Source organism: Bicyclus anynana, chromosome 10, assembly GCF_947172395.1.
Source record: "Bicyclus anynana chromosome 10, ilBicAnyn1.1, whole genome shotgun sequence".
NCBI classification, from domain to species: domain Eukaryota; kingdom Metazoa; phylum Arthropoda; class Insecta; order Lepidoptera; family Nymphalidae; genus Bicyclus; species Bicyclus anynana.
This window is the reverse complement of record NC_069092.1, coordinates 8573114-8587102: the sequence shown is the minus strand read 5'-3', so window position 1 is coordinate 8587102 and position 13989 is coordinate 8573114. Positions and strand designations below refer to the sequence as shown.

Below are 13989 nucleotides of genomic sequence, written 5' to 3'. Positions count from 1 at the left end.
TGTATTGGTATGTATATTTATTCACTGAACTGATTATAATAATATATGGATAGAAAATAAAAGGTTAGCAAATAGATGAAGCGGTGTGGAATGGAGGACTGGTAAAGATGTAATGGATGGGCGAAACAATATATCCACGCATGCGCGGTCGAGGGAATTCTTAATATGAAATTAATCTGGAATGTGAATGTAGATGAAGATGTAGATGGCCTAACCTAAAGTGGGCGAACGAAAGAGTTCGTTCGCCACACCACCGCCCTACGGAGAAAAAAAAAATAAATATAAAAGAAATAGTAAATGCACTAGAAGAGCAGGACTCGTCCAGCCACGGCTTTAAAGGCGTGGAGTCGACGAGCAGCGTAGAGCGCGCCGGGCGGCGTGATGAGCGCACCGGGCGGCATGATGTCAGCGAGGCGGCGCGGAGAGTGCCCCGGGCAGCGATGTGCGCGAGCCAGGCGGCGCAACCTGCGCGCAGGGCCATGACATCAGATGTGCAGTGTGGCGTCGCGCGTGAGCAAGCGACGCGGAGACAGCGCGCCTGGCAGCGGTATGCGCGAGCCAGTGACGCGGATAGTGCGCAGTGCGCCAAGACACCAGTGCTGCAGTGCCGCGCATAATGAGCAGACGGCAAGGGGGCAGCAGGCGCGGCGGCGCGTGGTCGGCGCCGGAACGCGCCGTGTGCCAAAAACAAGTCAGCACTGGGGCGCTGCACAAGTTGAGTAGAGGCGGCGAGGCAGGCCGGGTGCCATGTCACCAGCGCTAGGTTGCCGCGCAACAAGGGCAAACGGCGAGTAAGGGCGGCGCAGCGGCGCGTGGTCAGCGCCGAATTGCACCGGATCCCGAAACAGCGCTGGGGCGCAACATTTATGGACGATTTTTTCTTGATTAGATTTTGAACATTTCTTTTGTTTTCTGCATAATTTTTCACTATTTTTGAAGTCTTGAATATATTTTTGCAGAAGGTTGCGTGTTCAAATCACGTCGGGGTCACCAATATCGCCATTGAGGTTTGGTATTAGTAAATTGATATGAAGAGGACGATGTATTGGTATGTACATTTATTCACTGAACTGATTATAATAATATATGGATAGAAAATAAAAGGTTAGCAAATAGATGAAGCGGTGTGGAATGGAGGACTGGTAAAGATGTAATGGATGGGCGAAACAATATATCCACGCATGCGCGGTCGAGGGAATTCTTAATATGAAATTAATCTGGAATGTGAATGTAGATGAAGATGTAGATGGCCTAACCTAAAGTGGGCGAACGAAAGAGTTCGTTCGCCACAAATGTTTGTTACTCTTTCACGCCTCGACTACTTAACCGAATTAGCTGGAATTTGGTATTGAGATATATTATAGCATGGATTAACACATAGGCTACTTTTTATCCCGGAAAAATCCATGTTTCCCGAGGGATTTGTGAAAAACTAAATTCCACATAGACGAAGTCGCGGGCGTCCGCTAGTATTATATAAATTCAGGAATTTGGTCTTTATTAACAACTTATTAAAGTAAACATCATATCAACTTGGAAATGTCATCTACCCACTGTATAATATTCAAAAAGGGTTATCAGTAGATACCGGATGACATTTGTTACTTATAATCTCAATTTTGTATATACAGGTGTAATGGATAATACGCATATGGTAGATACACCACCTAATTATATAAAACTAATTTGAATAGTTTTCCAAAAATCCCTAGGATGACCAAGTTATATCTTTTTTCGGATTTTTCAAAAGATGCGCCGCCGCAAAGTAAAAACGCAGGCATAAAGTACTCTGCTTTGCACATACCTACCCACTCGCGACGGCCCATAGCAGGCATCCATAGCACGCATCCTTCCATTTAAAAAACATATCTTAATTGAATTCGTTTCCACCAGTACTAAGCTATGTGCACTAATGAATATGATGGATGGATATCAAACGCATAGCAACGTAGCGTAGCATATCTCTGGTGGAAAAGCACCTTTATGCTCATGACTGTGATATCTAAATCATCAAGCCTGACTAGACGCAAACACTGTTTGCCGCTTGCAATTTTCCCCAAACGCGTGTGTACGCGCCTAAGGTCTTATTGCATTAGCTTACAAAGCAAATTGCCTCGTTACAATTCCCTCGCTCAGTACGAATCGATAAATAAATTACACAAATGGCTTGATGATTTAAAACACAAATTCCCGGTGGATTATTTACAGATTCTAGACATAAAGAAGAATTACTCAAATCAGAGGTTCTTTACTTGTATCTCAACCTTTGTTTCATTAGGTATCGTTGTGATCGGTATACTTAATATTTAGACTACATTTTCATCATTAACAACCCATATTCGGCTCACAGTTGAGCACGAGTCTTCTTTAAGAATGAGAGGGGTTAGGCCCACCACGCTGACCTAATCCGGATTGGCAGACACGTAGAGTATTAAGAAAATTCTCAGTTATGCAGATTTCCATACGATGTTTTTCCTTCATCGTTTGAGACACGTGCTACTCACATTTAATTTTTCAAAATGCACATAATTGAAAACTTCGAGGTGCATGCCTCGGACCGGATTCGAATCTACGCCTTTCACATCGAAGGCAGAGGTCATATCCACTGGGACACCATCTAAACTACATACTAAATTATATTGAGAGATACATAGGGTAGAGGTAGGGTAGGGGTAGGGTTGAGGTAGAGCAGGGGTAGGGTGGGAGTAGGGTAGGGGTATGGATAGGGTAGGGGTAGGGTAGGAGTAGGGTAGGGGTAGGGTCCTTGGTCTTTTGTACTTGGTCCGCTAGTAATTCATAAAAGGCAAATGCATTTGTCAATACGACTACATAGTCTTCCAAACATAGAATATTTAAGTACATACCTAAACATTATAATTTGTTAGTTTGCCTAAATCCTAGCAATCCTTATCTGCGGTCGGTTATCTTAACCCTATCTTGTCACAACACAGAAAGACGATCTGATAAAATTTAATATTTAGTTATGCTAAAACCTACAGACTATTTCAGCCAAATTTCAGTTTTAGGTTTCGCGGTCATCGAGAGCCTATTATTTTCTCTGACCTATTTATCAATGGACGCAATAACACTGAAATATTACATTGACCTTGTCTGCTAGGACACATAAACAACGTAGGTACAATCGTTCAAGGTTAAATGAATGTTGGAACCTGATCTATTGGGGGTGGCCTATTAGACCATCAAGGCCTATTAGTCACGTGAAACATCAGACAATTTCCCAAATCAATTGCAAAGTATTGTATTATCAGTCTTGTATAAAATACATTCTATATCTATAACAATTATTTCAACGATATAATCTTAACTGCACTTTTGCATTATTTGGTAACGTATTATTACACGCTTTATATTAGTTATCAACCCATATTCGGCTCACTGCTGAGCTCGAGTCTCCTCTGAGATTGAGAGGGGTTAGGCTAATAGTCCACCACGCTGGCCCAATGCGGATCGGCAGACTTCACACACGCAGAGAATTATGAAAATTATCTGGTATGCAGGTTTCCTCACGACGTTTTCCTTCACCGTTTAAAACACGTGATATTTAATTTCTTAAAATACACACAACTGAAAAGTTGGAGGTGCATGCCCCGGACCGGATTCGGACCCACACGGAATCCGAATCGGAGGCAGAGGTCATATTCACTGGGCTATATTATTTATATTATTCACTTGTAACTATGTATGTAAGAAAATCTTGGATTCTTAATTTGACCTACTTCCCGGTCATCGATTAGGATGAAATTTTGCACACGCTCTGAGTTCTGATGATAATACATGACTAGCTAAGAAACGTCATTACAATCCAATATGGCAGCCTCCCCAATCACTTATAACTATATAGGTAAGCAAATCTTGGAATCTTAATTTGACCCACTTCCCGGTCATCGATTAGGATGAAATTTTGCACACGCTCTGAGTTCTGTACATAATAACCCTGCAGGTGAGATTGTAGTCAAGAGCTAACTTATAAAGAATAAAAAAAAACATCACATCAAAGAAATAAGTAACAAGTACATGCCAAAGCAATTTAACAAAGTTTAAATTAACCCGCTTTGCATTAGTAACTAACTCTGTAAAGTGAGATACGGAATCCCATGAGTTAGTGTTCGTTCGTACTAAAACTTGTTATTGGCTAGGCTGGGCTTAGCTTTGAATCGCTGCAGAGATTTACGTGATCGCATTTCGCTCGCACTGTAACTGAAATCCTAGACGAATGGAGCTTTCATAGCTCTGCTAAATAAAAGATTTAAAAAACTATGTCTATCAAATAATGCAATGTAATTTCGTTCTAGTATCTGACATGTTTTTTTTATTATAATTGACCACAATTTTACCTGATGATATATAATGATGCAATCTAAGATGGAAGCGAGCTAACGTGTTAGGAGGAGCATGAAAATCCACACCCCTTCCGGTTTCTACACGACATCGTACCGGATTGCTAAATCGCTCAACGGTACGTCTTTGTCGGTAGGGTGGTAACTAGCCACGGCCGAAGCCTCCCACCAGCCAGATCTAGACCAATCAAGGAAACCTAAATTGGCCCAGCCGGGGATCAAAGGCCGTCATTTTTTAACTCATCGTTATCAACCCATATTCGGCTAACTGCTGAGCTCAACTCTCCTCTCAGTATGAGAAAGGTTAGGCCAATAATCCACCCCGCTGGCCCAATACGGATTGGCAGACTTCACACACGCAGAGAATTAAGAAAATTTTCTGGTATGCAGGTTTCCTCACGATGTTTGCCTTCACCGTTTAAGACACATAAAATTTAAATTCTTAAAATGCACACAATTGAAAAGTTGGAGGTGGGACCGGATTCAAACCCATACCCTCCGGAATCGGAGGCAGAGGTCATATCCACTGGGCTATCACGGCTCATTTATTTAACAAGCTTTGTTGTATAGCCCAAATTACAGTTTAATTGCTGAAAAGAAACAAAAAACACTTCACATCAAGACGCAAGACTCAAACCTAGAACCCCATGATTCGAAGTGATAGGTATGCCAACCACAAACAATACTCTATAGCCCACAGATTTAACTTTAGTATAGGTATCTGTAGGTTATACAGGAAGTAATAACTTAAGTAATACAGAACACTTTTGAACAACAAAAACAAATAACAACACTTGAAAGTTATTACTATCTAGAAAATGGAGTAGGTACACGTGCCAATGCGAAAGGTAAAAGCTGTTCAAATCGAATAGACACTCGTATTACTTATTAATCCATTAAAGGATTTCCTAGAATGATATCTGCATACGAATAATTGATAGCAAAACGTTTAAAATATTATGGGAAATCTACAAAGGATTCTCGTGCACAATTATTATTGTTGCTCATTAGATTATTTATTATCGTTTCATTATCGCAAATTTAATTCTATAAAAATGCAATATCAAGTTTTTTTTTATTCTTTGCAAGTTAGCCCTTGACTACAATCTCACCTGAGAGTATGTGATGATAATCTAAGATGGAAGCGGGCTAACTTGTTAGGAGGAGGATGAAAATCAAAATTCCTTTCGGTTTCTACACGATATCGTACCGGAACGCTAAATCGCTTGGCAGTACGATCTCACCTAATGTTAAGTGACGATGCAGTCTAAGATGAAAGTAATCTAACTTAGCAGAGTTACATATCTATTCTACCCATGCCTCTGACGGTTTCTACGCGGCATCGTACCGGAACGCTAAACCGCTTAGCAGTAGGTACATCTTAGTCGGTAGGGTGGTAACTGACCACGGCCGAAGCCTTCCACCAAAACAGGAATAACGTTCTTCGCTTGATCTTAAGGGGCAGATCTCTTCAATATTGTTACTAAAATTTAATCAAGCAAACTTGATTACATAAAATACCTGACTATCAACAAATTAATGAAGAATAAAAGTTATAAAGTTAGCTCGCTACTAATTATGTAGTTTATTCAGTTAATAATAGGTTTATTAATTTACCTATGAAATTGCCGTTCTGGCCATTTCAAATCAAAATAATTTTTGTTTGGCTAAGAATTCTAATTTCAAATTAATTTTATTTTAAAAACATAGAATTCTTTTTCCAAAAGTAGTAATTTGTTTATTGATTATTGTTACATTTACATCGTTGTTAATCATCGTTAATGTTTGCTTAAAATAATAACAATGACCTTCGACAAGTCCCGTAGATGAATCAACAGGTACGAAAAATAAAAATAGAACGCTCGTCAATTTTTTTTTCCCAACTTTTTACTGCAAATTCAACTTTATTTGGAAGGTGTAATATCACTTTTATAGCCTGTTTATTGCTTCACGTCCTAAAAGCTTTTTATGCGGAATAATAAAGATATATTAGGCGAGCAATAAGCTAACCGCATGGCAGCGTAGTGATAAATCTGAAACACTACGTCAAACGCGAAGTTTGTCGTAAATCCACTGCGATCGTTAAATAAATGGTGGAAATAATTAAGAATTCCAATATTACTTCCACTTGGGCCAGAAAGTAATTGTTATGTTTGGGGAAGCGATTCTCATTTCCCCTTACTTTATTGGACTTAATCTTGGGGGTCATTAAGCGAATAAATATTCTCCCCTAAAAAACTTTTTCAAGGTCAATTAGATGATTTGATGACGCCCGTTTGATATTGAGGTTGAGCTTTTTCAAGCCTTTTACTTACTTGCAATCGTCGAAAATATTCTTTAATCTATTTTTCAGTTAATACCTACCAAGTTATAAATAATGAAGCTTTCGCTTAACTGTTGGATCAAGAGTCGGATACAGAAGGCAGTGATTCTTGAGACGGCGCGTATTATGAGGAGGTTCCTCACTCTGGAGCCCTGACACTCACGCACTGTCACACACTCTAAGCACCGGTTGCTTGGGCACTCAAAATGTCCCGCAGCGGGAGGGTGGATTTTTTTTTATAAGCTTTTTAATAGTGTTTTGTGTTTTATACTTCTATTAACATTGTTTAAAAATTAAAAAAAGAACTAATAAATAAATGAGAGATAAATGATAAATGACAATAACACAAATATAACACATATAATGCTCTCGACTTATCTTTCGCGATACTTTTATCGGGGTTTTTGAAAAAAAAATATGTTTTATTTGCTGTGTTCCATTCCCACAAAAAATATATTTTAATACATACGAGTATTGATAAGAAATAATATTTTAATCGTGACTGCGTAATAAATCGTAACTGCGTAAAAGGTAAAACCTTTTTAGAGAGGCACATGAAGAATTAGTTTTTGTATTACACTACAAAGTAAATCTTCATACACTTACATACATTGTCCACTGGCAAAATCAATCCAATCCATCGCTACTTCCTACGTCTAGATTCATATCATTGTGACTCCCACATGCTTTATCTGGACACTAATTAATTTGCCGATAGGATTGGCAGGTAAAGCCACAAAGATGCACGATTCGTTACATATTTTTCTTAATAAAAGATTTATATAATATCTTGCAATACATAAAAATCTCGTGTTTGTGGTCGTGATCCTTCGAAATGGCATAACTGATTTTAATGATTTTTTTTTGTACATTGATAGGTACGAAAATATGTAGTAAAATATTTTTCATCCTTTAACTCTCAACTCTCGTTTTAATTGCGATTTTAGTATTTTCGATGAACAATATTCAAACTGTTTAACCGTCGCTCATTAAATATCGTGAAGTCACATGGTATGGGTAACTTTGACATTTACTCTGTAATTGTTATAATATAATTTACATATAAGAATAACGTTTGCTGGGTTAGCTATAATAATCTTCTGTCTGTCCTAAAACATGTTTTTTTTTTTATTCTTTACAAGTTAGCCCTTGACTACAATCTCACCTGATGGTAAGTGATAATGCAGTCTAAGGTGGAAGCGGGCAAACTTGTTAAGAGGAGCACACCTCTTTTTCGGTTTCTACACGACATCGTACCAGAACGCTAAATCGTTTGGCGGTACGTCTTTGTCGGCAGGGTGGTAACTAGCCACGGCCGAAGCCTCCCACCAGCCAGACCTGGACCAATTAAGAAAATCTCAATCTGCCCAGCCGGGAATCAAACCCAGGACCTCCGTTTTGTAAATCCACCGCGCATACCAATGCGCCACGGAGGCCGTCACTCATGTTTCGCGGCATTTGTAAAAAAACCAGACATACAGCCGAACGTAGAACCTCCATTTTGGAAGAACCTCCTCGATTCGAAATCTCATGTAGGTAGTTTTTTAATGCAATTCCGAATCGAATATAATCGTTTTAGGAGAAGGAGAAAAAGTTTTGAACTAAAGTCTACTTACTTGTTTTTTATAATATTATAAGATACTTAAACGCTACGCCACGCTACGAGGACGCTACGAAAATCTCTTCTAAAGTATTAGTGGTATTAGTTAGGATGCGTCCATTAATTACATTATGTATTCAAGGAGATGGTAGTATATTTTATCGGTCGATCAGTCAATGGGGTGATGGCTTTATAGTAGGGGAGCCCGGGATGCTAAATTTGCAGTTACTCGAGCATCATTGAGACTGATTACATTTGGTAGATTAAATTATAGGAAGAATAAATGGTTATTTACTTTTTCCGCTTTTAGCGGTGGAAAAAAAAACTACAGACTTTAAAAACAATTTTTATTACTTTGGCTTACTGAAATTGTAAGAAAATTTTAGCGATTAATAAGGAGATTATTTCCTTAAAAATAAGTAAAAAATTAATCGCACTCGTACCTCGAGCATTAAAATATAAGGGTTTAATTTTGTAACTTTGAAACCCTCCCATTCCATTACGTTACGCTCAAATCGTCAGATTTTCGAAATGTGCAGTTTTTAGCTATCAACTCACCTTATCTCAATCTGACGTGCTGGTTGAGTATTTATGAAGTTAGTTTTCTTTGGTTGCCCTAAACGTACCCACCAATATTAAGGGCTCATACTCGGTTGAGGTACTCGACAAAGTGTAAGGTATAGTCCCTTATGTTTATCTGGCGTGCTCGAGTAACTGCAAAAATCCCCTCTTCGGCTCCTCTACTATTACATGCTCAACGAGACACAGGAATATAATCGTATCACCGCCTTTTTTCTAAAAAAAACTGACCTGTAAAATTCTCAAGACGGTTATGTTTTTACCTACAATTACCGTCTCCAATATAAAAAGCAAATTTTTGAAAAATTTTACCTATGTACGACTAAATCTTATATAACTTACCAAAAAAATTACATTTCTTCATTACACTTTTAAACTTTGACCTTGAATATGTTTTCGGCATAGGTATACGGGATCAATAATGACTTTTTAATTTCATTTATAATGGTAACCTCAATCATATCATTTTAATATATTAATTTTTTGTGTCTAGCCTAAGACTCGAACCTAGGTCTTATGACACCTAAACAAAAAAGGTACCCCTAAGCACTTATTGTAAAAAAAAAACAAAGAACCACTCTCTTTAAAAACATTATAAGTACTAATTAAAATTGTATTAAAGATACTTACTTAAGGTTGATGTCCCCAAGGATCTGACTCGGCAACAAGTCCAATATCTGAGAAACGTTCAGTGTGTCCCAGTCAAAGTTGGGTCCCAACACCTGCTGGGTACAGTTGATTATATTCTGTATTTCAGTCTCAGAGTCCATTGCAAGTCATTCACTCACTCACTTGTAGAATAGAACATTAAGGTCATTTTACTACACAAATCACTACACAAAATAGAAGAAGAAGAAGAAGAAATATACTTTATTGTACATTAAAAACAAAAATAAACAATAACTTATAATAACACTTAGAAACTAATGTACAAATGGCGGTCTTATCGCTAAAGAGCGATCTCTTCCAGACAACCACTGTGGAAGAGAAAAAAAAAAAAAAAAAAAACGTAAGCACCGATTCGGGTATACGCACACAAAAAATAAGAAAAGTTAAGTAATTTAAATACATAAATATTAAGCAATAATACATAATAATAATAATACATAGACTATACTTAACTACATTATACATATATACAAAGAAATATATATATACATACATACATACATACATACATACATACACACATACATACACACATACATACATACATGAAAACCTGCAAAACAAAAACAAGACGGCATCTAAGGGAAGACAAAAGAAAAATAAATAAACAAAATAATTCAAAAATAATAATAAATAAAACATACACATACAAGCGTAATTTGGATTAATAAGTTAAATTAAAAGATCAGGGAGGAAAAAAGTGCATGTTTACCAGCCGTTTGAAAGAGGTTAGAGATTTGAAAATAAAATACTATTTAAAAGTTTTTTTTTTTATTTTTACGCTAACAAATAATAAATTATTGAAATTATAATATCAAATGGCATTAAATATAGTGTTACAATTGGTTTCCTTATATCGGCTTTTTGTACAGATTTCAGGTTTCCTTGGCACGTGTAAACCAAACGTAGTCAATAGTTTTTTTTATTTTCCCTTAATAATATTATTATTTTAACAAACGAGGGTAAGTAATTCAAAGCAAACAAGTTTTGTTATTCATTCGAGCTCAGCTGTGTCTAACATCGCATATAAAAATTTTCCAAACTGCTTAAAGTTTGGAAAATTTTTATATGCGATATTTAGATAAAAAGAAAAACATTGAATAGAAATATTCTTTGTTAGTTCTCGATATTATTAAAAAAAAATCAGAATTAGATTACTTGATATTTATTAACCTATTTTCATATAAAACAAGATATTGTAAAGGCGTATCAACATGTGAAACAAAATTTAATTTTGTCGGCGTACGTTGGTTGAATTCGTGAAACCATTTTTGCATTTTAAATTGAATTAGCTGACCGTGCCAAATCAATTCATTTCATATCAATTGACATTTTGTACGAAATTATAATATATTTTTATGTTTTTATAACATCATAAAATATCAGCTTATTTTATTGGCCCACTTGGTAAAGGGTCAGACTATAAGGTCAATGCAGAGTTGGTCGAACCCCCACCAGGTGGACTGACGACATCAATTTGCAAGAATTCACTGAATGTAGGCGGCTCATTATCGTGATGTTTGGAAGCCCTTACAAAAGGCCTATGTCCTGCAGTGGACGTCCATCGGCTGATATGATAATGAAAGGGTCAGGCTTGCCTGCTTATAAGAGTTGCCAATGCGGGTTGGAGGATTTAGGTGTGATATTTTATTTAACGATAACAATCAGATGTTAATGATACTCGTAATGACCAGGAGCCACGTACCAAGACACAACTCCAGACTGACATGGAATATAATATAACTACGTCCGGCCTACGTGTCGTTAATTATTGTTTAATTATTATTTAATAAACTTTAATTTTGGGTTCTCGGCTATCACCATTATTTAAAAAGTGCTCGAAAATTTTTGACTTTGATTTTTTAATAGTTTAACTTTGTTACAACAACCCATATTCGAGTCACTGTTGAGCGCGAGTCTCCTCTCAGAGTGATAGGGATTAGGCCTTTCTCCACCACGCCCAATACAGGTGGGAAGACTTCACACACGTAGAGAATTAAGAAAATTCTCAGGTATACAGGTTTCTTCATGATGTTTTTTCCTTCTCCGTTTGAGACATGTAATATTTAAATTCTTAAAATGCACATAACTGAAAAATCTCTAACGCAAATTGAATATGACTTCACTATTACTATCATCATACCATTTTATTCTCAATTCATGGTGGTTGGTTAAATAAAATTTTATGAATTTAATGTATTTTCTATACTCAGTAGAACTCTACAATATTAAAAAACTTTTAACTTTCAAATGTTTTACCGTTTCTTTTATTTAACTTGCTCGTATATTGCAAACTTCGGCGAATATACTGAATCTTGGAAATCTTGCAATTGAAGACATAACAGAGTACTTGAAGTTGAATAAGTGGAGTTCAAATAACACATTGTACTGTGATGAGATAATAAAGAAACTTACAAACATAGCAGAGTATGTTATATAGACATGTGGCACGTGGATTCTTTTTCTACAAACGCAAACGCTTCGATAACTAACAAAATGTATGGGAATGACAGATACGATCGACAACTAGATCACGTGACCTGTCGATAGTGAATGTCATACATTTTTAATTTTCAAAGCGTTTTGTAAAAAGAGATTTAACGTGCCACATAGCTATATAACATACTATGTTATGTTTGTAAGTTTCTTCTTTTTTTTGCAGTTCCTATAAATGAAAATTTGTGAAAGAAATAATTAAATAATTAGTTTTATTTTTAGTAGTATAAAAAAGAAACTAGTTACCTAAGAGTTTTATTAGGTAATTAGTTTTTTTTTAAATTCGTATTATTCACAATACGAATATAAAAAAACTAATTACCCAATTCCTATTACTGAAAATATGTCGATTAATACCATTAGATGACAGATTTATAGCTTTATAGCTTAATATCCGACGCCCCGCGGTTTCACCCGCGTAGTTCCCGTTCGCGTGAGAATACAGGGAAAAATATAGCCTATGACACCTAGTAATAATGTAGCTTTAATATATATAATATAGTGATATAATAGCCCAGTGGATATATGACCTCTGCCTCCGATTCCGGAGGATGTGGGTTCGAATCCGGTCCAGGGCATGCACCTCTAACTTTTCAGTTGTGTGCATTTTAAGAAATTAAATATCACGTGTCTCAATCGGTGAAGGAAAACATCGTGAGGAAACCTGCATACCAGAAAATTATCTTAATTCTATGCGTGTGTGAAGTCTGCCAATCCACATCGGGCCAGCGTGGTGGACTATTGGCCTTACCGCTCTCATTCTGAGAGGAGACTCGAGCTCAGCAGTGAGCAACGGGAGTTCTCTAGTCATTTATAATATAGAAAAATAATACATTTAAAGTTATCTGTAAAATGTACTGATATTCCACAGATTTCATTTTTCACGATCGACAGAAGAAGATTGGAACGAACTTCAATAACATTGGATTTGAAAGCGATTTATAAAAAGGACAATTTTCCGTGACTTTTTTAGATGAACATCTTTATGTTTCCCATGGCAGATATTTTCCCAAAGGCTTTTAATTTCGCTGCCTGCTAGTTAAGCTATTTGCATTCAATTCGCTACATTTTACATTTTAAAAGGTTTTGTTATGCGACTTTGTAAATTCGATTAGAATTTGAAATAAAAAATTAGAATGTTTTTTGTAATTCGTTTCAGTAAATATTATTTATCTTGTTCGTTTCAATAGTTAGCCTATGTGGTCGGAGTATCCTCGACTAGTTTCGTACCCATACGGGGCCCTTAATCATGAGCTGGTTCTTCAGTTTGGATCGTGCCTCGTTTCAAGAACCAGCTCATGACTAAGCCATCGTATGGGTTCGGAACTAGCCGGGCATACTCCGACCTTATATCATGTGTGTTTTAGCCGTGTTTCATAATCAATTAATATGAATAACACGCGATAATTTAAATTCTAAAATAGCCCATGTGGCTTTGAATCGTGGGGCCTGGATTGGAGTCCTGGGCCGGACATATAGGGCTTCTCTTTCCTTGAAGAAATGTTCAGTATTAATTCTCAGCCCGGAGTTGGGAAGTTGGTGGTATTAAGAACCCATGCCTCATGCCAGAGTAATTTTAGATTGTTTATTATCATTAACATTATGATAGTATTTGTTAAATGAAATAAACATTAGCACCCTAAGCCCGCCAACCCGTATTAAAGCAACATGTTGGTTCTAAGCTCAATAAACCTTCTCCCACGAGGAAGGAAGCATGCGCTGTTGTTGTTATCAACCCGTATTCGGCTCACTGCCGAGCTCGAGTCTCCTCTCGAAATGAGAGGAGATAATCCAGAAAATTAAGAAAATTCTTGCTATTTAAATTCTTAAAATGCACACAACTGAAAAGTCGGAGGTGCATGCCCCGGGCCGGATTCGAACCCACACCCTCCGGAATCGGAGACAGGTTATATCTACTGGGCTATCACGGCTCTCTAGTGCCCTATAGTGGACCTTTAAATAAG

The 13989-nt window shown here is 36.9% G+C and overlaps 2 protein-coding genes across 4 annotated transcripts in view; one reads left to right on the top strand and one right to left on the bottom strand.

The window, feature by feature from the left end:
- Window positions 1-13989, top strand: part of LOC112042933 (mediator of RNA polymerase II transcription subunit 4) — a 121588-nt gene that overhangs the window by 52078 nt on the left and 55521 nt on the right. The window lies entirely within an intron of this gene.
- Window positions 1-13989, bottom strand: part of LOC112042932 (tachykinin-like peptides receptor 86C) — a 112322-nt gene that overhangs the window by 82949 nt on the left and 15384 nt on the right. Inside the window, exon 2 of one of the 3 annotated variants that reach the window (XM_024078144.2) lies at window positions 9491-9693. The exons of 1 other annotated variant lie outside the window; for it this stretch is intronic. In XM_024078144.2, coding sequence (XP_023933912.1) covers window positions 9491-9630 — 140 coding nt within the window. In that variant the 5' untranslated portion in view covers window positions 9631-9693. The remainder of the gene's footprint in view (window positions 1-9490; window positions 9694-13989) is intronic. One more of the 3 variants, XM_052883886.1, reaches the window with a different exon arrangement.